This window comes from Coloeus monedula, assembly GCF_965178545.1.
Source record: "Coloeus monedula genome assembly, chromosome: 7".
NCBI lineage: Eukaryota > Metazoa > Chordata > Aves > Passeriformes > Corvidae > Coloeus > Coloeus monedula.
Window position 1 is genome coordinate 1,693,656 of NC_138787.1, and position 27,120 is coordinate 1,720,775.

General features: G+C 45.9%; 1 protein-coding gene across 5 annotated transcripts in view; it reads left to right on the plus strand.

Moving 5' to 3' along the window:
* The window catches only part of AGAP1 (ArfGAP with GTPase domain, ankyrin repeat and PH domain 1), a 306,992-nt gene that overhangs the window by 192,602 nt on the left and 87,270 nt on the right, over positions 1 to 27,120 (plus strand). For 3 of the 5 annotated variants that reach the window (XM_082285201.1, XM_082285202.1, XM_082285203.1), the window contains 2 exons: positions 6,357 to 6,525; positions 19,538 to 19,699. In XM_082285201.1, coding sequence (XP_082141327.1) covers positions 6,357 to 6,525; positions 19,538 to 19,699 — 331 coding nt within the window. The remainder of the gene's footprint in view (positions 1 to 6,356; positions 6,526 to 19,537; positions 19,700 to 27,120) is intronic. The other 2 variants (XM_082285204.1, XM_082285205.1) reach the window with 1 other exon arrangement.

Consider the following 27,120-nt stretch of genomic DNA (forward strand, 5'->3'; position numbering starts at 1 on the left):
TCTTAACCTGAAAGATGTAACGGAGTGAAGATAAAATGGGGGGAAAAACATAAAACTGAGGAAGATCATAGAACCACAGAATATCCTGAGTGGGAAGGGACCCACAAGGATCTGTCCAGGCCTCAGTGCCCTCGAGGGAGTTGACACTCAGTCGTGTGGCAAACAAAACTGTGCTTTGGCAGAGCTGCACAGGCTGGAGCAAACACACGTTTCAGTGTCCTGTCTGCCTGCTCTCTCTTCAGAAAGTCAAGGAAAATTCTTAGGATCAGAAGGAGTTGCAATTTAAAAGGCAAAAGCCAAGCTATTAATTAATCAGGGGGGTTTATAAAATTAGAGCTTCCTGTCCAGCCGAGCTAACTGCTGTGGGTATAAATGCTTCATAAATTACTCAGGGTGGTAAAACTCTGGTTTGTCTTTTACAGCAGCTCTCATTACAAAGGCTGAATGAAAAGTGAAGTGCAAGGGGAAGAGTTTCCTTAAACTTTTATGCAAATAAGCGATCCATTTACAAAAAAACCAACATTTTGTTGCTGTTGTGTTCCAAGTGTTGCCCTGACTTCCTCCCCTGCCCCTGCAACACTGATGGAGCTGATTAACACCACGGTAGAGGTATAGCCAGTGCTTTTTATTACTGAAATTTAATGTTCTTGATTCCCAACGTGAAGCAAACAGATTCATGATGACCTTCTTTTTGTCAGGACAGAGCGCTTTAGGGTGAGCAGTGTTTTCCAAAATGCATTTCCATCCCTCTGTTCTCCTCAGAAGATAACATTTCATGGCTTTCCTTAAGACTAACTATGCATTATGAAGCTGAATGATATTATGGCCGTGTTTATATGGGAGAGGGGGGTGGGAACAGCTAATTTCCCAGGACCATTTGATGAATATATCCCACTGTGGCTCGTATCCCGACCGTCCATCCGCGGCTCAGGCCCTTCCTGGGAAAAGCAGCGAGGGCGAGGAGTTGGGGAGACTTTTTTTTGTGTGTGTGTGTGTGTTGTGTTGTTTCTTCTTAGGTGTGCCTGTGGCCCCACACGGAAACCAATCAAGGAGCGATTTATGTTCATTAAGGGCTTGTCAAAACTGAAAAATTTTCTAATCAACGGCGATGTGGCGGCGGCCCCTCCATGGCTGGGAGTGTCGCCTCGGCGGCAGCGGCTCCGTGCCTGTTACAACTCTAGGCTAGGAATCTGCTGATGATTACATTAGGCTAAGCTGCGAAGTAAATGAACCATGGCTTATTTAGGTGCAACTAGCTCCAGTGTAGTCCTGCCCCGCAGGGCACTTTATAGCGTTTTATGGCTTTAAAATTAGTGTAGCTTCCCATTTGCTGCAGGGTGCTGCATGTTATGCCTTTGAACTCAATAAGCAAAGGGAAGGGGGCCTTTTGTTTTTTTTCTTCTCCCTCCCCATCCCCCCCCCCTTCCTTTTCTTCTTTTTTTGCAGTTTAGCAATTTTGTTTTGCATCTTTTCCAGACGGCGTTTTGCAATAAAAACGTCTGACTGCCACAGAGAGGCACAAAAGTCAGGGCTCCATCCAATTTCCCAGGTTGCTCTGGTTTGGGGGGAAGAGGATTTGGTTGTTGCTGAGGGTGAACAATAGGTTTTGTGGGTCCAATAGGTCAGCTCACAAAATTGGAATTGTCTTTCAAAAAATACGCTGCACGCGGTCTTTAAAATGTCATCCAGAGGTGCAACCATAAACTTCCTTTTCCATAATAATTTTTATTACGCCTCAGATCAGGAAACACTATTTCAACCTCAGTAAGTGGAGCCTTAGGAGTGTTATGTCCCATTGAACACTGGGGGAAAACTGCCACAAAATGAAGGTGTTTTTTGTAGAATCACAGAACAGTTTGGGTTGGAAGGGACCTTGAAGCTCATCTCGTTCCATCTGCCTGCCATGGGCAGGGACACCTTCCACTAGACCAGGTTGTTCACATCCCCATCCAGCCTGGCCTTGGACACTTCCAGGGATGGGGAAGAAGCTCATTAGGAGCTCTGTGGAAACCAGGCACGGATCTGGGGAGGATTCTTAGCCTGGACCTGTTCCTAGTGATGGAAAAACAGGCTTTTGAGAGATTGGAATAGCTGAAAAGGAAGAAAAAAGTGTGATACTCATACCTGTGTACCATTACAGCCATGGAAAGTCACTGCTCTCAGAGAGTCTCTCATTCCATATGTGGTGCATTGGAAAAGGGTGGCAGTGGGACAGATGGAAGAAACATGGGGAGGCCTCTAGGAAGGAGCAGATAATTTTTTACATTTTAGTGTTGTGACATATGTTGTATCCCAAGGTGAGTGGTTTCAGTGTGAGCTTGGAAACCCCTTTACCCAGGGGGATCCTGCATTTACAGCCCCAGTGAGGGGCTTTCTCTCTATCCACCATCTCTTGTAGTATTTGAAAACCCTCAAACTCCATAATGTTCTTTATATCCATGTTTTTGGTAACTAACCTTAGCCGTGGCTTTAACTTAAGGATGGCTTTAGGGAGCAGCCATGCATAGGACAAGAGGGAATGGCTTTAAGCTGAAGGAGAGTGGATTCAGATTGGATATTGGGAAGGAACTGTTCCCTGTGAGGGTGGGGAGGCCCCAGCCCACAGGTGCTGTGGCTGCCCCTGGATCCCTGGAAGTGTCCGAGGCCAGGCTGGACATAGGCATCAAGCTGGAACCACCCCATAGCTTTGGTTCAGCTCGTGGTCTTTGATGGAGTGTCTTCTCCAGCTTTGAGGACCATCAGAAATCATTACAAATTTAACAGCTGCTGGCATTGGAAGTCCAAAGAGGCCCCCAAAAATAGCAGTGTCTCTTTTTGGTAGGCCTGCTTAGAAAACATGATCATACCCATTTGCTCAATTTGCATGTCTGAAAGGCTTCTGCTCAGTTAATTGGTTAAATTAATTTCTGCTGTTGTAAACAGAGAGCTGCTGTATTAAGAGCAGAACTAAAGAAATTTTACTTTACATTATTCTGTGTCATGGCACATCGTTCCTTTCTTACTCAAGGCAATTCATTTTGTGGGGCTGTCAAGTAATATTTGGTGTCATCTTCAGTCAATGCAGCTTTTCTTGATTTTCCCCTGATATTTTAACAGTTTATTTAGTCCTGTAGATAATGGTCAATGGCCTTGAGTAGTCAAATTAACACCTCGGCGGCGCCGCATCGGAGCGGTAACCCGGGGACGCAAAGGGATGAGAATCGACGCGGGGAGCGCGTTTTGGGGGATTATGGATTGATGGATGCGGAGGCAGCATCGCCCCGCTCTGACTAAGATGGAGCTGCCAGTTAGTGCTGACTGCAGGCCATCACCTGCGTGGTGCCTCAGCAGCTCGGAGCCGGGATGGAGACCTCGGGATAGCCCTCAGTTCCCGGGATCAGAGGAACGTTCCGCCGCGCTCCGGCTCCCGCCAGAACCGGGGGGACGGCGCCGACTGGGTTTGGCGCCCGCCCGTGGCTCCTGTAGGGAGCTCTTTGGGACAAGGCAGGCACTAATGGCTGGTGTCCCCCTGCCCTGGGAGGAGGGGGAGCCGTGTTAAGCCGTGCTGCTGCCAGCGAGCTGCGAGCCCCGGGTCCCCCCGCCACAACTCTCAGTTGCTAGCAGGTTTCTCTCACTGCACCTCATTTGCATCTGGGACATCAATTAGCATGTTTGTTGAGGCTAATTGAATGAAACTCAATCATAGCTCTTAATTGCTTGACTATGTGAAAAGAAATCACATTAATGCAGCTAATTAAGTGTATGGCAATAGATGCAACATAATTAGGAGCGAAATGTAGAAAACAAGCGACGGCGGAGGTGCGAGCACGGGGTGCGGGGGATCGGGGCGCCCGTGTCTCCTCTGCGCCTCATGTTTGGGGAGGGGGTCCCTCTGCTTTGCTGCTGGCTTTAATTTTTTTTGATTTTTTTTTTTCCCCCTGCCTTGCTGAATGATGAACGCGGACGAGTTGAGAAGAAAAATGCAAATGGATTCGCAATTACTACTTTTTCAAGCTGTTGAGGGGCAGAAGATGGCACGTCTGGGGTGGCCCACTGTTGAGTGGGCTCTAGGGACTTGTTAAGTGCTGTTTAAAAGTACTTGGCTTTGAATTACCCTCATGCCTTGTTAAAGGGTTTTTTCCCCTTTTTTCTCGGATCAGCATTTTCTACAACTAACATCTCGGGGAGTTATCCCTGTACCATTTGCATATCAAAATCCAGCTTGCTGTCTTCTCTTTAACACAGCATATTCCAGATGACAGCAAGACCCTCATCTGTTCTAATCTGATCAAACCCTCCATTGCGCTTCAGAAGCCCTGGCATCATTTTGTAGTTTGAACTTTCATTCCCCAAGCGGGGATCTGACGGGGCTGGGAACGTGGTCCCTGCCCTCCTCTCCTCGGGGAGACCCGCAGATTATCACTGTGCATCCTGCACACGATGAAAGGGCCTTTATTATTTACATTTGATATATCCCCATAAATATTTAAGCTGACATTAATACCTACCCGGCATCTGTTGTTGTTCGGGCGCTTGGGTCTGACGGCGGCTGCGGCGCGTTGGTTTTGTGTTTGCCCACGCTCCCTTGCTTCCTCAAGTGGTTTTGTGCCTCACCTCAGCCTGGTTTACACCCAGTTGAAAGGACTTTAATGACACCCTGCCACATCTCCCAAGTTGAGAAGTCACACCTGCCCTTCACCTGAAGAATTTGGATCCAAAACCCCCTTCTCCAGTTGAAGTTGGTTGTACGGTAAATAAAACTATTGGAAAAGAGCATGTGCCAAGGTTTAGTCACTCTCTGATTAAAGCTCACTTCAGAGCCCATAAGCAATAAATGCTCAATTATCTTCTGCTTATTGTATTTTAATTTGTGAAGAAGTGACACCCGAGCTAGAAAGTTCTGCCAAGTTGATAATTTACAGAGGAAGCGTGTTTGTTCGTCTCCAGCACCTAGTGAAGGAATTTTCCTGAGTAGATTGCCTTTGTTTCTCTTGGCAGCAGAGCTCTGCATCCTCTCCCCACGAATGGATCAGACCCCACCTTTTGCTGGTAATAATTCTCAGACAGCTTGGAAAAATAAGCTGCTGTGATGGCTTAGTTTGAGGGTTTTATCACCGATTTCTATTAACGATGAAGAAATTCTTGCTCGTCGAGATTTTTGATGGGTTTTGAGCAGAATATATAATTTGTATTGTAAAAACTACCAAAGGTGAAAGGGTCTTGATGAGGGAGCTGATTGCTCCCTGGATTGTGGCAGCAGTGAGACAGATTTTGGGTGAATTCAGGAAACTCCTTGTGAAGTGGGTGTTCTGGTGGTGTCCAGGTCCGTGTGCTGTGGGTTGGGAACCAGCCTAGTCAGTGCTGGTAGTCTTTCGTCTTACACTTGTCAAGCTGGCTAAATCTTGCCCTCATCACCTGGACATCAGGGAGTTACATTTTTCCTCGTGGAGATGCCCACAGCATCAGCCAGGTCTCTCTGAGGTGATTGAGTTCTGTCTGAAAAGCAACTCAGACTTTTGGCCTCCACGCAGAAGATGCTCAGGAATGCCATTCATTCCTTGGTCCCCAGCTTAACTCAAGAGCTTAAGCCCAGATCTTCTCCCAACCACGCCAAATTGCTCTTTTTCTCTTGGGGTCCTTAATCCACACAGTCCTGGAGTGGTTTGGGTTGGAAGGGACCCTAAAGCTCATCTCATTCCAGGGACACCTTCCACTATCCCAGGTTGCTCCAAGCCCCGTCCAAGCTGGCCTTGGACACTTCCAGGGATCCAGGGGCATCCACAGCTTCTTTGGGCAACACAGATGTCTTTCCCACTTCTGGCTCCTAGTTTTAAATGTGCTTGCTCTCATCAATTAGATGCAATTTGCATGATTTTTCCGCTTTGATGATATTTTGTGTGGGTGCAGGAAGGGTCATATTCTAAGGAAACAGAGTTGGAATTGCTGAAACCTTCCTGCTGGTGCTCTTTTGTAACTTTGGTGCCTGCTGACCCATTCCAGCCAAATTTGAGGGAGAAAAGATAAAGGCATAAAACACTGGCAGAGAGGAGACACAAATAAACATGCTCAAGAGGGACATTCAGCCTTGCTTCCTCCTGTTTGGGACCTTTAGCTGGTGAATTCCCACACATGGCCCTGTTGTGAATCACCTCTTACCCAGCTGGAGGATCCATGAGAAAGCTCCAGACTTTTGGGGTTAGTTGTTGTGAGATGTGTGGAAGGGATTATCAAGAACGTGGAAGGAAGGGGAAAACCATATGGTGGGTGCTGGCAGAGGATGTAGGGCCAAAACCTTGTGAAACCAGGTTTATTCATTCTGCTGCTTACAGAACTCCCCGTTTGATGTTGGCTTTTGGGGTTTTCTCCTCTCTTCCCAGGACTACATGCAGAACGTTCACGGGAAGGAGATCGACTTGCTGAGAACCACTGTGAAGGTCCCCGGGAAGAGGCCGCCCCGAGCCACGTCAGCCTGTGCCCCCATCTCCAGCCCCAAAACCAACGGCCTCTCCAAAGACATGAGCAGTTTACACATCTCGCCAAATTCAGGTAAGAGAAGACCTTGCTAGGGGGAAAAAAAAAAAAAGGGGTAAAAACTGCATTTCCAGTGAATTATCATGGACAACTGGGATAGGGATGGATATTTCTTAATAATTGGAAGTGTGCCAGGCCAGGCTGATTGGTGCTCAAAGCGACCTGATCTCATGGAAGGTGTCCCTGCCCGTGGTAAGGGGTGGAATTAGATGAACTTCAGGACCCCTTCCAACCCAAAGCCTTCTGGGATTTACAAACCCACTGATGTGGAAGTTTTTAGGCCCTCGCTGCTGATGTGTCCCCCAGGAGAGATTCTGAGTTTCTGAGTAGCCTTCGGTGTCTGTGTATTTGTTACCTTGTGCTTGCCAAAGCCCTTCATAATTTCACAGTAATTAACATATGGGGGGAATTTATGATCTCTTATCTAATACTTACAAAAAGCAAATGCTGTATGATCTGAAAGGGCTTTTTATGGCTTCCTGGTGAGAGCCACAGCCCTTCTTCCTGCTTTTATAAAGTTCAATATTACGCATTCTTCTAACAGCAAGATTCTTCTGTGGAAAGCTGTTTTAATTTATTGATGGAAGTGGTTTATAGCTCCTCCTGAGCTCTAAACAAAGAAGTTTATTGTTTGCTGAAGTACTTGTCCATACAGCTAAGTGGATTTTAAAAAATTGCATTAAGGGAAAACATTTGAGACAATTCATCTTGTAAAATGCACAGCTTGTACAAAACTCGTAATGGTCTAGTGGAAGTTCTGTCAGCATGTTTGGGACGACATCCATAAAGCACCAAGTGCCTTTTGCATTTATGGGTAACGTAGACACCTCCTGCGTGCGCTGGCAAAAGCGTCCCCGCACATTCCTGCCCCTGTGCAAAGCCCACTGGGATGAGCAGCCCTGGGATTCCTGCATATTCAGGTGTCTTCTCTTGGATGGTGATAGGTACCTATCTCATGTTCCATAGAATCAGGCTGGTTTGGGTTGGAAGGGCCTTAAAAATCATCTAATTCCAAGCCTGCTCCTTCAAGCCGAGATGTAATTCCCTGCTTTTTTTGAGACATTCCCTTTTATTAGGGGAAAACAGAAGTGTTCTTCCTTCCAACTGTGAATGGCACTGGCCAAGATGGATTTTTAAAGCTGTGCCACTGAGCAGACACCCCTGGAGATCTTGGCCTGGGAACTGAGGTGGCTGAAGCTGTGATTTCATCAGACCCTTTTTCAAGTTGTGCCTTGGCACTGGAAGAATTCATAGGAGAAAATTATTCATGGTTGCGTTTTTTTGAGTTTACTATTTAATTTAGATGACTAGGTGTGGGGAGTGCTTCTGCTTTTCAATACACTTCCTAATTTAGGGAAGAAAAGTGTGCTGGACTAAGTCAATAAACCACAGGCGAAATGTTCAAATAAAGAGATTTTGGCTTTTAAGACATTTGAACAGAGGCAAAACTTACTTGATTGCTTCAGAGAAGCAAGTTTCTGGAAACATATTTAGAGATACATAATAATTTAAGGTTTAGAGCATGGAATTTACATGTTTTGGGATATACTTGGATTGCCAGGTCAGGGGGGAAACTTCCCATGACAGTTTACAGCAGGCAGCTCTCCCTGGCAGGGGTGGGAGCACTGTGTGTGTGTGCATCCTGGCCAGGCTGAGGTTTGATCACAGAGAAAGAAGTTAATTATGCCAGGAATTCCAAATTTAGATAGGGTATTTCAAATAACACTGTGGGAACGCTTGGAGCTTCTCTCCTCCCTCTTGGCTTCTTCATCCTCTCGCTCAGAAACACTGAAGGACTTTGCTGTTGTTGGTGTCTGGTCAGCACCTGTTGCTTGCTACTGGATTAAAAGCAAGCATAGAAAGGAGCTGCTTGTCAGTAAAGAATGAGAAAGAAAGAAAGAAAGAAAGAGAAAAAGAGAGAGAGAGAAAGAAAAAGAGAAAGGAAGAGAGAGAATGAGAGAGAAAGAAAGAGAGAAACTAAATGGAAATAAAAAAGTAGCAGGACAGACTGGATCTGGGAAATCCCTGCCAGCAGCTCAGCTCTGCATCAGCCCATGTGTCACTGCCAGTGCTCTGGTGTTCAGGTGAGGCTGGAGGGCTGCATTGCAGAGAGGGAGTTGAAAATATGAGGGGAATATGAAAGACACTGTCCCAAGCTGTGCCTGCCGTGTTCATCTGAACTCTGATGTGCTCAGTGATGGTGGTCACAGCTCCCGATGGGTGGCAGACCCGTAGGTAGCCAGGGCTCGGTTCTGGAGTGCCAGGAAGACATCTGGAATATCTGCAGCTACCTGCCACACAGCTCAGAACACCTGCAAATGATCCCTTGCAGGCTGTGCTCCTGTCCCAGGGCTTTCCCTCACTTGTTAGTGCTGGGAAAAGTGTCTGGAGCCTGTGTGATGCTTTAAAATTGATCACAGGGCTGAACTTGTCGCTCCCTGGTTTGTGGCTGGGAGGTTTCTGTACGTGGGTCGGCCACGTGGAGGAGGTTTGGACAAACAGAAAGAATCAGCACTTGCTATTTTGATTTTTAGGCCTGTAAATTCACTATGTTTTTGCTGTTTCACATTACCTCTCCCCAAAACAGTCAAATGCTGCTTATCTTGGATGATGCCTTTGTTTGACATGTAAACACTGCTTGGAAGCTGCCCCTTAAGGAAGGATTTCAGTGCCAATTTTGCCAAGAAATGCCTGTTTGATTGCTTATAATTGATGTTTTAAGTCCATTTTTCAGCAAATAGTTTTCTCTGAGTGTAATTTCTTGTGATTCAGCCACTCTTCTGATCCCACCACGGTCTGTGAGGCAGCAAAGCAGCTCGAGCTCCTCCTTCTTCTCATCCCCTTCCCTCTCTAACGCCTTTTTGGACCTCAGTGGTTGATCAGACACCTTTAATTTCCTCCCACATGGGGAGGGTGTTTCCCAAGGTGCTTCCCATGACAGTGCTTGTGAGCAGAACAGAAGGAATGAGGCTGATCAGGGCAATGCTGTGAATTCAGGAGGGGCAAACTCAGTTATTGGGCACTGCAAGTTACAGCAGCCAAGCAGCAAGCACAGGGTTTTCTGTTGGGTTTCATTGATGCAGAATGGGAAGAGTTCAGGAGTGTGTCATTCCTATCACATGGAATTCTGTCGTGCTTTGGGGCACTTCTGAGCTGAACAAGATTGCTTTTCTGGTTTTAAAGACTTGGACGACCAGGCATGTAATAACCATCTCTCCATGGCAGCTGTCCTGATCCATAAATGTGCTTACATCCCAAACTTCTGGAAGCAGGCATCTCTGGGAAATAATCATCTTCACAGCAAAACCCAATTCCAGTCCTTGAGAGTCTCTGTTTCAGAGATGTAAAAAAGAAAAAAAATAAAGACCTTTATGAGAATATACGAATTTAAAAACCTCAGGGTGACTCTTTCCTGCTGGGTTCCCACTGGCACAAGGTTTGGGAAAAATACTTTTCCCTTGATGTGAGGTCATAGTCGTGGTAGATGGACGTTGTCACGGTCATGGTGTGACAGTGAACAAACTGGAAGTGCAACAGCAGTAGGCAAAAGGAATATTTTCTGTGCTCCTCAGAAAGTAGAGGAAGGAGTAGAAGGTTGGGCTGCTCCTGCTGTTGCAAAGCCAGGCACCTTGCCTGGAAAAAGGTTGACTTTGATTTGAAAACTGGTCTCTTCTTGGGTTCTTGGAGGTGCAGTATGGGGTTTGTTGTGTAAAAACTGGGATTCTGTGTGGCAGCTTCTCCCAGAAAATACAGAGGGACCGGGAGGGTGGGGGGTGTTTTAGTTGTGTTATTTATGTTCTACAGAGACTTCAAATAACAAAGATTGTTAACAGTGACTTTATGGAAGGTGCTCCCACTTGTAAGCTAACTTGGGAGGAATCTCTGAGCTGGGGGAAATGGATGTTTACTCCCTTTAATCTACAATTATGTCACTTCTGTGGTATCTTCAAGCTGACCAATGATGCTTAAGTAACTGAAATTCAAATGAAATTTACGTGGCACTGAGCGTCATTCTGTTGGTGCATCTTGGGCTTGCTCAGTTCCAGCTTTCTGTAATAGCTGGGAGCAGGGCCAGGGTCCATCCATCCCACAGAGTCCTGTCCATCCCTCTGGCCAGTCTCTCTGCCCTTTAGGAGCTGGCTCAGCCTGACTTTGGAGCCAGGAGTGGGTCCAGGTTTCATTCACTCCTGAATTGGGTTGGATTTGAGCTGCTTGACCTGAAGGTGAACTTACCCCGGAAATCTCTCCCAGGAGTCATTTATTTCTTCTCCTCTCCAAACAACCCAAAGCCTGAGCTGTAGCAAGAGCCACTGATGTAGAAAGTTCACATCTAAAAATAGCTTATGGTGTAGAGATAAATTGTTTCCTGATTAACACTTCATTTAAATAATTTGGTGCTATTAAATTTCCTTAGAATGGTGACCGTACAGTATGTGAAGTATCCCAAAACGTGTGAGTTCCAGGGCCATCGTTAAGTGTGCTGGAGGTTGTTATCTGCTAACTGCTTGTGACATTTCAGATGCTGCAGGAACGGCAGCTCCGCGTTCTTAGCAGTGCGAGCTTCCTGCCTGTTATTAATTGTGATCATCTATCAAACCCTCGGTGGGTTTTGCAGATCATGCAATAATCTTTTTTAATTGGAGGTCACTGTGAGGATTCAGATGTTACGATCAGGCTGATGACGAGTAAAAATGTTTATCAAGCCAAGAGCTCACAAGCGTGGGCAGTTGCTCCAAAGCCCGCGGATCTTGGGCGCCTTTGCGAATAAATGCTGAACCGAGTCCTGAATTCTGGAATCTCCTCTGAATTCCCTGCTGGGAGGTGATCTGGTGTGGTTCCCACATGGCCAAGAGGTTGGTTGTTGGGAGTTACTCGTCGCCAATCCTGCGGTGGGGCGAGGGACGTGAGGTGACTTCGCGCCAAACGTTCCCCGCGCTTCGACTCGAGCGCGAGTTTTGAGCGCAGCTGCGAGTTTGTGACTTACTTTTGTCATTGCTCACCCGAGTCAGTTTTCCATTTGGGTGGCTTTGCTGTCGGCTCAGTGATACACAGCTGCAGCGACAGGAGGGAGAAGTTGGCAGTTTGCTCGTTTCAAAGGGAAAAAGCCCAATTTCAAGCGCATTTGGGATTTCCCTTTCATCCCACTAGAGGGGGATCCCTCAAGGTCGTTTTCCCCGGTTCCTTTGGACTAGGATTTGCCCTTTCCAGAACTAGAGAAAAAGAAACTTTCACTGTTAGTACCCTATATTCCTTACCAGTGGGGGGAAGGGAGCAGAGCACGCATTAACCCTAATGAAACAAATATTAGATAAAATAACTGCATTTGTTAAATACTGAGAAAAGTGAGTTTGCTGAGATTTTTCTCTTCAGGGAAAAAAAGGAAGAACAAGATGTCTGAGGATCCTTTCTCGAGGTGGGCAAATCCCTAATGATGATGAGGTAGGAATTTGTCGTGGAGCTTCAGGCAGGTGACTGGAGCCCACGGTCGGTGCCTGTTTCCCTCTGGATGATTTTCATGCCTCCGTGGCGCCTTATCCTGGATAAAATCCCACATCTGCCTTGTCCACCCGATGCAATCCCGGTGTCTTGACGGTCACACGCTGCAGCACGAACTGGTTGGATGTTCAGACCTTTGCAGGATCGTTTGTGCTTTTCCCCCCCAGTGATTTTAAGATATTAAAGCCATCGGGAGGGTTGAAGCTGATTTACCGAACGGGGGAGAAAAAAAAAAAATTCACAAATGTGTTTGGAGTATTGAACTGCCGTTGACATCTAAAGTCCCAACCATGCTGTTTTCCTCCACACTCCAGCAATCAGGACATCCAGCAAACCCATAAAAAACCAAACTAATAGCATGAATATTCAGTGACCTAGAATACTAATTATTGTCATGAATATTAATGTGATCGGACTTGCTTTTTCCTCTTCTCTTTCTCTCTGGCTTGGGTTTTTGTTGGTTTTTTTTCTCCCCCCCCCCCTCTATTTTTTTTTTTTTTTTTTTTTTCCACTCAGCCGGCTCTAAAGATGGACCATAATGAGAGCATTTAAGAGAGAGAGCGCTCTCCGCCGTGACAGGGACCGGGGTAATAAGGAGAGCTTGATTAACGTGGTGCACTTGGGGGAGAGATGAGAAGATTCACGTGGGCCTGTTGTGGGGGAGGCAATGAGGCACCGGCGGCTGTGTTGCTGCTCCCTCAGATTAATGAGGCCTAAGAGTGCATTAGGAACAGTGACAAAGGTTTGATCTAATGGGCTCAGTCATTTTTCCTTTGAGTGACAGACGCACAGAAGTAATTGGCTGTGCAGAATGGCAGCTCATTGGCAGTACTTAAGGATACATTATCCCCGTTGTGTGGCCCGCAGAGGCTGTTTATCAAAACTGCTCACACTGCAGACATGCATTCACTTAGCTGCTGTTACAGTGGCAATAGCTATTAAAAAAAAAAAAGAAAGAGTCATCTCGCATTCGTATCTATTGTCTCTTTTGCGAAAATAAAGTTTCTTTGTTCCGGTTCCTGAAGAGGCAGTGAATGCCTGCAGTGGTCCCTCCCCACCCCGAGGAGGGCTCTGGCTGCAGCTCGCAGGGTTTTGGGGTGGGTTGGAGCTCGTGGGAAGCTCCCAAAGTTAGCCTGGTTCATCTCAGTGCGCAGGTAGGACCCACCACCCCTCTCCAATTCCCTTATTGACAGTTTCCACAGACAGGCAAAGGGATTGGGAAGCGTTTCACATCCGTTGCCTCAGGGCCCTGCACATGCTCCGCTGTACCTCCCTCGGAATGATTTGGATCTCTGCTGTTATTTTTTGTAGAGTTAAATCCGTGGTTCCTGTCGGGATTCACAACCAAATTAGAGCAACACAAAGCAGAGTTTTTGCCAGTGCAAAACGCTCACCTCCGGGTCTTAAAGCTGCAGTCCCTGAACAAGCAGATAACCTCAATCAGGACTTGCCCAGAAAGCCAGGCATATCTAATTTATTGCTGTTATTTGTTAAAACTACAGAAAAAATAATCATACGCCTGCCAGGAAAGGAAAGCAGACTTTGATCCCAGCAGAATAAATAGTCGGGGATCTCGAGCAGAAGCCCGCGGTGAAGATGTTGGGTTTAACTTTCTTTTAGAAGAGATGTCTCCTCTGATGACTTAATTTTCCTCCACACTTGCTGTGTTGCTTTGGCATGCTCTGAGAATAATGGCTTTCCTCGTTATACTCCCAGCACCACGTCCTTCACTGCCAGGATATTTCTTGGCACTGCCTTGTTTGTTCATTAGTACTGACCCCACTCGGTTTGTGCGCTGCTAATCGAGCCCAGTTCGGTGGGGATGGAGGTGGAAGGGCTTCCTCTAGGAATAGCTGCTTGTCCTCAGGAATTTTGTTCAGTAAATAAATGCTTCTGGGGAAAAAAAAAGTTTTAAAACTAGGTAAAACTCACAAGCAAGTTTGCTGCTGCAGTGTTGGAAATGATTGTCAGCGTATTGAGGGAGAGGTTCAGCACTGGAACCAGTGTGGTTTGGGAAGATTTTTGTCACTGAGTCGCAGTGGTTTGGGTAGGAAGGGACCTGAGAGATCCCCTGTTTCCAACCCTCCCTCTCACTCGTTCTTGTTTCATGTATGAGTAACCTCAAGTAATTTTAGGTGCCTGATAAACCCAGGGCAGAGACCACGTGCTGTTTGCACACTGCTGTCGGGATGAAGCGGAATCCATGGCAATACTTGAGGGAATTTCACCCCACTCAAGAACCTGGCTGTGAAATTTGGAGCTCTCCAGGTCCCCCACTCTCCTCAGAACGTGGTCAGACACTTGGGCAGTCCCTCCCTTCCCAGTGCAGACTGACTCCTTAGTGGGAGAGGCAGGAAGCTTTAAGTTGCTGTTTTCCCAGATGTCAGTGCAGCACACGATCTCCAGAGTGGGCCCAGAAAGGAGTATGCACCTGGAAAAGATGGATGCTGAGGCAGCAAACTGATGGAACCCTGAAGAGCCATCCCCACGTGTTCCTAGTGCCAAGGTTCCTATCTATAGGTGCAGGAGAGGCAGGAAATCCAGCTGGGATGGTCAGACACTTCTCGGGGAAGGTTTGTCCCTTAGAAAGGTTGCTGCACAACTCTGCGAGTTAATTCCCGAGTGTGATGCAGAGCTGAGGATGGGAAGGGAATGCTTCCCATCCTTTTGCAGACAGCAATGGGGACATCTCCCTTTCCCTCTCCACCCTGATGCCTGAAGAGACTCGAGGGAGCCGTGCTGGGTGTGGGTTTGGAGCGGGCAGCCAGCAGCCAGTCTAACCTACTTGGCAGTGCCTGGTGCTGAATTAGAGGGCATTTCAAGAATAGGCAGAATTCCTGCAACACAAATTGACCCAACACGATTTGAAACAATTAACCCTCTGATATCAAGAGTCAGGATTTCCTGACCCACAACTCTAATGTATTTTTCATTAGTTCTAACAGCTGGTGAGCGCAGCCCTCTGGCCTTAAGAGGTTTATTTCTTTCTCTTCTCTTCTCTTTTTTTTTTTGGAAGAGAAGCTCATCAAGAACACGAGGAGCTTGGCACAAATAAAACATGGTGAAAGCAGAGCAGTAGGGCTGCAGTTTATCTGATTCAGTCTTTCTGTGCAGCCCCTCTGCGAGTCTCATACGCTGCTGCTTCACGGAAAAATATAGTTCTGCTTCACAACTCCTGCTTTGACTGCTCGTCTCATAAATCCAGGAGTATATTAGTTGCACTTGAGGATGTAACTTCTGGTAGCTGATTTGTTTGGGGGAAATCACAGATGTGTCTGCAGCGGGGAATGGAAATCATTGGTGCCCTGTATCGTTCGTGTCACTCGTATCTCACTTCTCAGGGTCTGCTTGTGAATTACATTCGTTCTGCATTCGTAATTAGTGGGTGGTGTAGTTGGTGAAGGCTTGAAATGATGTGTCTGTTACACTAACCTGTGATGATTCACTGGATTATTAAGTTAAAAACCAGCAAAAGAGGGGTTGCTGACGTGCTGTCCCTCGCACTGTTCCATTACAGGAGCAACCATGACCAAAACCACGAGTGATTTCTTTTTTGATGGACAAGTCACTGCATATATGTAAGACAGCATTTGTATTAACCTGAATTGCGTATTTTATTACAATTTTTACAATAGACCCTTTACCTTTTGGCTTTTACAAACACACTGTTCACCTCTTGTCTGGTCCTGTGTTTGTGCAAATCCTGGTTATTTCCATATCGTTTCCGAGTGTTGCGTTCCTGCTCTGTTTTGGAAATCCAAAAGGGCTGCGTGTGAAGAGCCAGAGTGACTCCCTTGTTCTCGTTCTGCCCCCAGTGTCTGTTTCCCTCAGCTCCTCCACACACAGGCACTGCTCAGCTTAATTCCTTGTCTCCACCTGCTCTTTGCAGCGATTTATACTGAATAAATGGGGATATCAGTGGGATTTTGTGTGAGCACGCTCACTTCTCTTGTGGGCTCTTCTGCTGAGCAGTGGCCAAACCTGGAAATTACCTTGAATCTTAATTTGGATGGGTTTTGTGGGGCTTAATTGTTTGAACGTTTTGTAAGCGCGGTCGTAACGGGGTGTTTTATAACATCAGAAAAGATAGTTTTAATAAAGCTGTGTAGAGCTAGAAAGAGGAACTCTTCCTTTGATGCTCCTTTGGTAGATGAAAACATTTCTGTTCAATAGGAGACCAGCATCTTTTTTTTTGCTCATTTGAGACAAGTTCTGGCAACATACTGATATTCATTCAAATATAAATGCCATATTCCCTTTGAAATGCAAATTGTTTAAAGAAAAATAGCATATGGTAGAGGTAAGTACCTTTTCAAATCAGCTCCCACACTTTAGGGATGTGAGTACAGCTAAAATTATTCTTTGGAAAGAATCTGGAGCCTTTGACACACTGAAGCTTGAACTAATCAAGGCTTCCCAGTAAGCATATACACATATCCATATCAAGGAAACAGTGCTGAGAATACATGGATTAGCATAGTAATTTAACTGCCCCCTGCTAATCAACTTGAGCAACCAGCTGATGCATATAGGATGCATCTGAAGAGGCACCTCTTTCACAGCTCCAGCGTGGGCCAGGTAGCAGGCCAGGAGCTCGAGGTTAATGTGGAGATGGGTGTGGGACAAGAGGTGCAGGATGTGCAGGCTTCACGTGCCTAACCCAACATTCAGACTTTGCTTTTCGTACATCAGACAGCCACGGAATGGTTTGGGTTGGGAGGACCCTTAAATCTCATCTGGTCCAACCCCCCTGCCAGGGATGGGGAGGTCTTCAGCATTTTCACTGAGTGCTGCTGGCCTCCTCTTTTTCACTCTCTCCCGCTTGTCTGCAGAAAGACTGAGCTGGTTTGTGCTGTTAAAGCTTTATCCCTGAGGAAAGTTAAAGGACTTCTGCCAGGCCTGGATTGGGGTTTGCCCACCGTAGATGGGGCTGTGTTGGAGAAGCTGTGTGTGGCACACGCAGCTGCGTGGCACAGAGCAGCAGGCCTTGTTTTGGGGCAGCAGCATCAGCACCTAGTGTGGGATACATGTCCTGCAGTTAGACTGGAAAGTGGAAGAGTTAGTGATGGATTGGGAAATGATGATTTTTAAATAAGGTTCTGAGTAACAAGTTTGTGCTAAACAGATCGAGGAGGGAGACAGGAAAAAGCGCACTATTTTCTGTAGTCTGGCCCTTCTGATACCTACTTGTGGATTCTGGCTTGATGGTCTGATACATCATGAAAATACACCTGGACAGAGTGGAATTTAATCCTGAGCAAATATTATCATGAAGGTTGCAGGATGAAGGTTACCAGGCTATGGCAGTAGGAAAAAGGGGAGCTGGGCTGAGTTCATCACTGAGCAGTGAAGTGTCACATGAATGCCCTTGGCACCTATTCCGTGCTAGCAGCCCATACCTTTGAGAGAGGTGCAGTGGAAGAAGAATTCTTCTTTGGTTCCCAGAATAAGTCACTTCTCAACAGGTTCATGCCAAAATGTAGGGTTGGAGTTTCCTCAGATGGCTTTAAGGTGAGAGTAAAGCTTCTGGTGCTGACATGAGGACACAGAAATCTTGGTATTCTCTTCTCAAGGTTTTGTTTCTGCATCATGATTCGAAGGTGAATGGACACTGGTGTTCAAAAACTTGTGGACTAGGTGGAAGATGTCAGCATAAAAATGTCACTGCTTCTGTTGTGTCTATGTTGGCCTAAATCTCGAGTTTGTAGAATCCACTCTGTCTCAAACTCTAGTCAATCGCATCAGCCACTCCCTTTAATTTGGTGGATCATCAAAATAATTTATTAATGTTCATAGTTTTTTCTGGATGGTGAAAACCAGAGGAAAAGGTGATTTCAAAGTGAGCATCGGCAGCATCACAGAAGGTGATTTGGAGGGAGAGATTTCCTTTAAGACAGCACAAAACACAACTTCTGTCAGCTCGTGTTTTCATTTTCTATTGTGGTTTTAAGATACTGAATTACAATTTAGTCCTCTGCTCTGTAGTCTCATGGCTTGGGAGGTCCCAACATGGTTCCAAAAGCCACCTTAGACTTTGCATAATTAAAGAAATGAGTTTTTCTGTCCGTATTTCATGCCTGCAAAGCAGGGATTGCCATGCAGAAGTTCTTGAGGGCTGAGTAAGTGCATTGAAGACACAGATACTGTGATGGATCTGTGTTAAGGACTAAAGAGGAGATTTTGTCTTGGGAAAGGGGAGGAGAGAAAGGGACAATTATGCCAACTCTAATAAACACAAAGTAGTTCACTGAGCTCTGCTGTCTTCCCAAAGGCTGCTCTGGGAAAAGACATAATGATAGAACTGGGAGTCAGGAGATCTGGGTTTTATTTTCAAGCCTGCCACAATCTTCCTTTGTGGCCCTGGGTCATTTAACCTCTGAAAAATGGGGGAAATGATAGCAGATAATTAACAACCTCACAGGAGCATTGAAAATTAATTCATTAATTTTTCTGAACTCATCAGTAGAAGGTGCAATGGAAATGCAAAGTGTGAGGGTACGTTATAATATTGTGTCTGCTCCTTTCCCTTTGCATGTGTTTTTTAAGAGTGTTCTTCAATCCAGAGGGGACCTGTGGGGCACCTTTAGAGAGCCTGCCATAAGCAATGAAAGTGGCACTGTAAATTCTGTGTGGCTTTTGATGTGCAAGACCCGTGCTAGGAACGGAGCAAAGTGTGCTCAGAACCCAAAACTGTGGAGCAGGGTTTGGCCCGTAGCAAGTTGTAAGTAAGACCATCAGAAACCTGAGTTTCCGGAAAGGTTTTAATTGTTCCTGCTCTAAAATGAGTTCAACCAGATCCCACTTCTCCTGTTTTATGGTGAGAAACCTGTCCCTGTCACACCCCCTCGCACACAGCTCCCAGCATTTTAATGTCCTAGGCCTCAGTGGTCATGAAAATACAGAAGTGTTTACTGGGTAAAGGCTGTTCTTCTTGTGTCCCTTTTTGTCTCCCATTCCTGGGATGAGACCCAGGAATGATCCTTGCAGTCAGTCCAATGTGTGCTTTGTGTCACAAGGTTGTTATTAAGATTAAATGTCCAAGAAAGTTTTTTTTCCCCTTGGTCTCTCAGTGCTGGCTGTCATTTGCTCCCCATCACTGTATTCTTGGGGCACATACCTGCCTCAGGTATTATTTAGAGGTGGATTGTTTTAAACTCTTGGAGTTGGCTCAGTTGTCTCAGCTCAGTTGTACAAACAGTGGCTTTCAGGAACAGATTGATTTTCTGTGCGCAGTCTAACGAGCAGAGAAGCTGCAGAGAGAGTGCCTGCTAGCAGGGTGATGGAAGATGGTGTTTCCCAGAAGGTGAACGAACAGAACGAGGTGACACCGTGCAAATTTTGGCTTTTTTTTGTCCTCTTAGCTGGATTTGAGCTGCTGGAAGCTCTGGTCTCAGGCCCGCCAGCTCCAGCGCTTCAGGGATGGTCGTTGCGTGGCTGTTTCTGCTCTTGTTAAGATCCCCCCCCGTCCACCCTGATGCAAAATCCCTTTTGTCCTCTCTATTGACACGATTTGTTTTCCGTTTGTGCCTAGGGAACGTGACTACTAGCACATCTGTGTCTCAGATGGCCAGTGGGATCAGTCTGGTGTCCTTCAACAGCCGCCCGGACGGTATGCACCAGCGCTCCTACTCGGTCTCCAGTGCAGATCAGTGGAGCGAGGCCACAGTCATTGCCAACTCTGGCATTAGCAGTGGTAAGAAACCTGGAGCTGGGGGGGGTCACGTGCTGTTGGGTTGAAGGGGCAGTTTGGTGCTCTTGCTTTTTTTCAAAAGGAAAAAATAAATAAATAAAATAAAAAATGAAGCTCTGCGGCCCCGTTGTGCTGCTGGGTGCCGAACTTGCAGCACCTGAGGGAAGAATCGGGATTAGGCAAAAGGGAATGGATCGGTAGAATACTTTTTTTTACGAGGGCATGGAGTGACAGGACAAGGGGGAATGGCTTTAAACTGAAAGAGAGGAGGTTTGGATTGCAAATTAGGGAGAAATCCTTACCTGTGAGGGTGGGCAGGCCCTGGCACAGGGTGCCCAGAGCAGCCGTGGCTGCCCCTGGATCCCTGGAAGTGTCCAAGGCCAGGCTGGACATTGGGGCTTGGAGCAGCCTGAAAGAATTCTGTGATTCTTTTTTCAACATGAAGAGCTAATGTAGTTACAATACTGCTTAATTTTTATTTCAGGTGCATAATCAGAGGATCCCAGAATGGTTTGGGTTTGAAGGGACCTTAAAAACCCTCTGCTATGGGCAGGGATGCCTTCCACTATCCCAGGGTGCTCCAAGCTCCATCTAACCTGGCCTTGAGCATTCCCAGGGATGGGGCAGCCACATAATATAGGTTGTTTGCTTGATACTCAGATTCCTTGCCCCATGTGATGGGTATTAGCAGTCAATGACCCTCCAGATCTTCTCCTCAGCATGTCCTTTCTCTGCTGTGCTCTTGCTCTAATGCCTGCACACTCCTGGCACAGTCTTAGTGTTTCCTCTGTGGAGCACTTAACAGCATTAAAAGGAGCAGACACTATTCCTGATGGTGTTTAGGAATTATTAGATTGTAGCAGTGAGACAGTGGGTGGTTGTTTTTAAAGGGTAGATGTGGTATTTGCTACCAGACCAGGGTGAATAGGTCAGAAACAAGGGGAGGAATGCTGTTTCTGGTGGCTGCCCCTAAAATGGGGACAGTTAGGGGGGATATGGGAACTGTTTCACCTGTCCCATGTATATCTCTGTACCTGTATAAGGTCTGAATCTGAGCATAGCCCTGAGAGCATCTCCGGGTTTTCCAGCAGCTCTGGACAGGTTTTTGGTGCCACCTTAGGAGAACAGAGGGTCTAAAATCCATGATCACCTTGTTTCTGAGTGGCATCAGCTATCAAACTCATGGTGACCAAAGCACAGACATTTCTGGAGCTGTGAATGTGGGGGCAGCACCTTCAGGAGAATTTGGATTTAAATGTCCGGGTTTTGACTAAGAGATTTGTGATGGAGCCTTGCAGGAAGGCAGGGATGTTGTGAAGCAGCACAGTGAAATAAAGGCTTCAGCCCTGTTTCTCTTCTGTGCCCACCTAGCTCACCCACTCCTGGTTAAGCTTTTAGGGGAGGCAGCATTGCCCTGCATGGATGCTGAGCTGGTTTCCCACTTAAAACCATGTATTTTCTGCCTCTTTTTTCCAGAGCTGCTTTATCTTTTTATTCCACCCCAACTCTACCTCCCTTCTAAAAATCTTAGACCAAAGTTTGGGCTTTTTGGTGCCTTTTATCCTGTAGCTTTTCTAAGGCAAGATGGAGAATGTTGAGTGCTGGCTCCAGGAGGAAAGCAAGAGCTGTAGGCTGCAGTCCTGTGCACCTTGACACACCTGCAGGCAGGTGAGCAGGTGCCATCCCTGTGCCAGATGCAACAACTGAGGCTGCGGGGGAGAAAAATCTTCAAACCTTCAAAACTCAGTGAATTCCTACAAGTGGCATGGAAATAGAATCTTAAAAAGTAGGAATAGCACCTGAATTCCTTCTTTTTGCCATCCCCTTGACTTCAAAATGCTATATTTTTGCTGGACTTATTGCTCCTGCTGCTGATCCCGAGCTGGTTTGCAATTCCTTCCCTGGTGAAGGGAGCCTTTTCTCCCACCCCAGCTCTCTGCACTCCCCCATATGTGCAGTACCTTTTTCTGACTTGACATTCGTATGGGATTACTTCTGCCTCAAGAGAGACGACAGCCAGAATTACCCATGAAATATTTATTTTGAAATTGCAGGTGACTGGTGGGTTCTTGTGAATAATTTCTTGCAGAGGTTCTAATATTAAAAAAAGAAAACAATTAAGTTTGTTTTTTTTATAAATATGGGGGGAAAATTGGATTAGCGACGAGTTTTAGGCAACTCGGGGTCAGCAGACTCAGAAGTATCGCACCAAAACTCCTACAGAACCTCAAGAATAATTGATTGCCCTGAGTGTATCATCTTTGGGCAAGCTCAGAGATGTGTCCTTTATGTTGGCAAGTTGACGCATGAAAAACCCTTTTTAATTTCAGGGGGCTTTTTCTCCATTAAAAGATTTTTGAATTTTAGTCATAAAAAGCTAATACTGTGAAAGCAGCAGGTATGGCAAGAAGCTAAGCATCTTTTGGAATTCAAATGCCAATGTACTGGAGAATATGCCTGCTTATTGTCACATGGTTTTATTGTAGACAAAATAACATATTGGGATTCAATTTTTCTCTGCACCTTTTTTTCACATTAAATTAATACTTTGTGTGGCTCCAGAGAACTTTTCAAAGTCTTCCAAACCAGACCTTTGGTTTCCTGGGGCTTCTGTCTTTCAAGCAGCTGTGAACATCTCCTAATTAGATAAATTACTTTGTAGTGGGCAGAGCCACAAAACAGGAGGTGCTGGTTAAATTAAAGGGGAAAAATAGAAAAATCCATTCTCTGAAATGGAATGCCCCACTGCTTTATGACTATTACTGTTGTAAGGTTTTACATTTAAGTACCTGAGGTTTAAAATTAAATGTCTAATATAATTTGGCGCTGGTAACATGAAGCCCGCGACTGCCCTGGGAGAAAATCTCGACAGCTTAGTTTGGTGTTTCAAATTGCTGCGTGCTGGATAGTGAGCAGCTCGTGCTGCTGGCTCACTATTTAGCTCAGTCCCACCTGCTGTTCAGCATCATTTCCAAAGCAGGAACATATTTGCCTTAAAAACTCCCGAATTTTCAAAAGGCTGTTCCAGCAGCACATGAAAAATTAATTCTTTTTGCCTTTTTTTCCTCCCTTTTTTTTCCCCCCCTCCCCTTTCTCCTCCGTACTCTTGTAAGTGCTTGACAGAAGTAATTTTAGCAGCAAGAGGGAATAAAAACTGGGGGCAGTAAATCCCTGTCCAGGAACCTCTTGTGTAGATTCTTTATGGACCCAGAATTGATCTGCGTGTCAGATCCTGATGTAGTTTCAACTGTTTATCACCCTAATGGCGGTAGAGAGACCATGAACATCAACTTATAATCCCCCATGAAAGAAATTGGTGTTTGCAGTCAATGAAGGAGCAGCTCAGCTTTATTGATAGATTTGGAACAATTACTGCTGCTCCAGCTATTGGCCGAGAGGTTTTTCTGGATCCTGCTGGAAGCCTGCGAGGTTTTTTCCTCTGATAAATCTTCTCCTTGATGGATTTTTTTTTCTTTTTATCACCCAGAATTACCTGTAGTTGCTCGTTGCTGGGGAACAAGAGGATTTCTGGTCTCAGGGCAGCCATTCGCGGCCTGTTCGGGTGTGCAAGTTCGGTTCTAGGCTGTGCATCCCACAATTCCTCCCCTGCAAATCCAGCTCTTGTTTTCATAAAATCACAGCATTTTTACAGTTGGAAAAGCCCTCTAATATCATCAAGTCCGACCTTTAACCCAGCACTGCCAACCCCACTGCTAATCCCTGCATGTGCCACGTCCACGCGTTTTCTGAACACTTCCAGGGATGGAGACTTCACCACTTCCCTGGGCAGCCTGTGCCAGTTCCTGACCACCCTTTCAGTGAGGAAATTTTCCTAGTATCCAGTATGAACCTCCCCTGGCACAACTTGAGGCCACTTTGCCTGCTAATTTTCTTAACAGGACTGTTCTGAGGCTTCAGTGAAAAGCTGCCCGGGAGGACTCCCCTGAGGCATCTCCGATTTCAGTCCAAAATACAATTTTTTCATGATGGTTAATAATTTGTCTAGAGAAGGTCAGTGGAGCTGGGGAAGGGGCTGGAGCCCCCAGGAGCAGCTGAGGGAGCTGGAAAGGGGCTCAGCCTGGAGCAAAGGAGGCTCAGGGGGGACCTTGTGGCTCTGCACAAGTCCCTGACAGGAGGGGGCAGCCGGGGGGGAAGTGGGGCTCTGCTCCCAGGGAACAGGGACAGGAGGAGAGGGAACGGCCTCAGGCTGGGCCAGGGGAGGCTCAGGGTGGACATCAGGAGGAATTCCTTCATGGAAAGGGTGCTCAGGCATTGGCAGGGGCTGCCCAGGGAGGTTTGGGGTCCCCATGCCTGGAGGTGCCCCAGGGAATGACTGGATGTGGCACTCAGTGCTCTGGGCTGGGTGACGGTCACAGGCTGGACTCGATGGCCTTGGGGAGCTTTTCCAGCCTTTCCAGTTCTGTGACTTCAGTGGTGCTGATGCCACTACAGAGATGGATCTGTCTGTTCCCCAGTCGTCACAATCCGTGCACCTCTGAAGAGCCTGACTGACAAACCCTCAAATTTGCCATCAGAGGTTTTTGTGGTGCCAGGAACCACAGGCAGCTGCCTTGCAAATGTGAGATTTGTCAGACTTCACTCTGAGAAGACCAAGGATGTAATTTCCTACCTGGGGATGAAGCAGCAGCTTGGTTCATTCTCTTTTTAAATGTCCTGTTTTATCATTTGGCTTCTGTGCCCCGAGACCGTCAGAGGGAAGGATTCCTTCCTGAAGGATTCAGCATTCAGCTCTTCTGACAGAGCACTGCAAACAGCAGTTTGCATGGGACAGGGATTTCTCGTCTCTGGGCTTGTAAATTGTCATTTGAATTCCAGCACGATGTAAAATTCTGCCATAAATCAAATATCTGTTTAAATATCATCCACTTAGGCTTTATCACTGTACAATTGCTTGTACGGGCCATTTGAGCTCGGCTGTAATTTATGGAAGTTGTAATACCTGGTGTCTTCTGAGTTTCTAACAGTTTGGTGTTAGGGTTTATTAATGTAAAATTGAGTTCTCACTGTGCCATGGGGTGTGAGAGGTCGCTGGAGTGTTGATATTAATGCAGACCTTGCAACTTGCCTTACTTGTCTGATCCTAAGTGCTGGGAATGATTAAGTGATGGAACCTTCTGCTCTGCCTTGGAAAAGGAAGTGGTTCAGCTTGCATCTGACATCAGAAAATGCCACTGGGAGCTGTTGGAATTCCATAGGCAAGCTCTTGACCAGGATCTGTGATAGAATTTCACATGGATTTATAGAATTTCGGAATTATTTGTGCTCACTATATACAGATGGTTTAGGTAGGAAGAGCTTTTTCCTCCTTTTTAAATATGGAAATCGTGACTGAAAAGCAAATGTAGATTTGTTTTCTCCTTTTTTTTTTTTCCTAGCTGCTTTAGAGCTGCTCTGGGGTTTTCTGTAGTTCTTACTCCTTAACATAATAAAATTCACCATGTGTAATATGTGCACATAGTTTGCATCACCTTGCACGGGAAGGGAAAGGGAACATTCTTGACTTTTCATACCTTTTTGTGATCCACAGATTGCTTTTGGCAAAACATTTCCAGAGGGAAATGATGTCAGTTCAGCAGGGTAAACTTTGCTAACAACAACTTATGACTGCCTTTGCTTTCTCTACATACCTTGAGGAAACTCGGGTTATAAAGCACTACTTTTTAGCAATTTCTGGAAAACCATCCCCTTTCAGCGTGAGCTTGTGTACTGAGAAACTTCCAGTATTCAAATTTACTTGACATTCTTGACAAGCTCTTACCTGAAACAGCCCAGTCAACCAGAAATGCTCAAAAATTCTATGTAACAATGAAGATGTAATAGGGAACTGGGGGTTTTTTGGACTTGCTGATCCTGCAGGACTTGAGATTTCAAACTGATTTTAATTCAGGCAGGGGAAGATGGGGTTTTTCAGCCTGTGGTTCCCCAAAGTGGTGTAAGGCCTGGAGGGCAGTGGTGATAAATAAGTGCTCTGAAAAGGGGTTCAGAGCATTAATCCCACTGATGCTCTCTGCCTGGGGTTTTTAGGAATGTGTTAGCCTCTGGAAGCAGTAGGACCCAGTGCTCACTCTTTCTGTTCTGTAGACCATAGGAATCTCAACTTAATGGGAAACTTTGGAGTCGCCATCCCTGGAAGTGTTAAAAAATGTGTGTGGCACTTAGGAACATGTTTCAGTGGTGGGTTGGGGGCTGGACCCGAGGCTCTCAGAGGGCTTTTCCAACCTAAGTTCCTCTGTGGATCTGTGCCTTTCTCCTGCCCATCCAGGCCGTGGGTGGCAGCTCAGCAAACACCAAACTGGGACGAAATCAACTTTTTGTCTGAACTATAAAGCTCTGGGTTTTCCCAGCATTTACTGATGGATGCTTAAATACATATTTTGCATTTAGTTTGGCTTGGGATTTACACCGAAGTAAAAATGCGAGTGGCACATTCTTTCTCATAGGGGAAAAAAGGTGGGGGTTTTTTTTTTCTGGTTACTGATGTTGATTAATCTGATTTGATTGTCTGGCAGTGTTCAGTAAATCAGTGCTTTTTCTGCCTGTAGCTGGGCTTGGTTGTCACACCTTCTCTGTTATCCCCACTCAGCAGAAAAAAGAGGAAGAAAACCCTCAAGCCAATGCACTTTATGTTTATTCTTGGAGTTTAAGCTTTAACCTGACAGAACAGTGAGGAGAGGGAATGTTATCTTCGTCAGCTCTTTAAGCTCCTGTCCAAGAAACACTTTCCAAAAGTCAGGACTTCTCAAGGAAGGAAGCTCAATACCCATCGTGGTTCTGTGTAGCTCAGACATTTGACATTTGACAGATATAGCTCTTAGAAGTCTGCAAAATGTCTTCCCTTCTCTGGTTCTGTATTAGAACCATTATTTTGAATCATTACATGGAAACCTTTTTAATGTAAGGCTTAATATTGAAGATGCTCACACCCCTGGACAAGTGGGATTCTTCATCAGGGAGCCCATCCTGTACTCTCATTTGGATGTAGAAGAGCTTAATTTTTAAAGGTTTTTGTTTTGGATGTTTGCAGTTTAAGGTTGCTTTAATCTGAAATGTTTGCAGTAAATGCAAGAGCTGGGTTCACAAAATATCCTGCAGGAGTTTATGGACTTTGAAAATCACATTGTGTTTGCAGAGAACATTATAAATGGAGAGAGACACTCTCAGGTAAACACAGAGCGAAGCCATAGCACTGAGGGAGCAGAATGCGACGTTTTATAAACTCCTTGATTCGAGTAGCATGGCTTACAAATTTCATAAGCCCAGTGCATTCCTTATTTAAGCACTTTATAAGGAAGACTTAAGGAGGGAAATAAATAAGCTTCCCAAATCAGTACACACCTTTATTTTTTCTTAATCTTTTAATCTCAATTGAAATAATCTAAGTTTATCTAATAACGTAAAGGTTT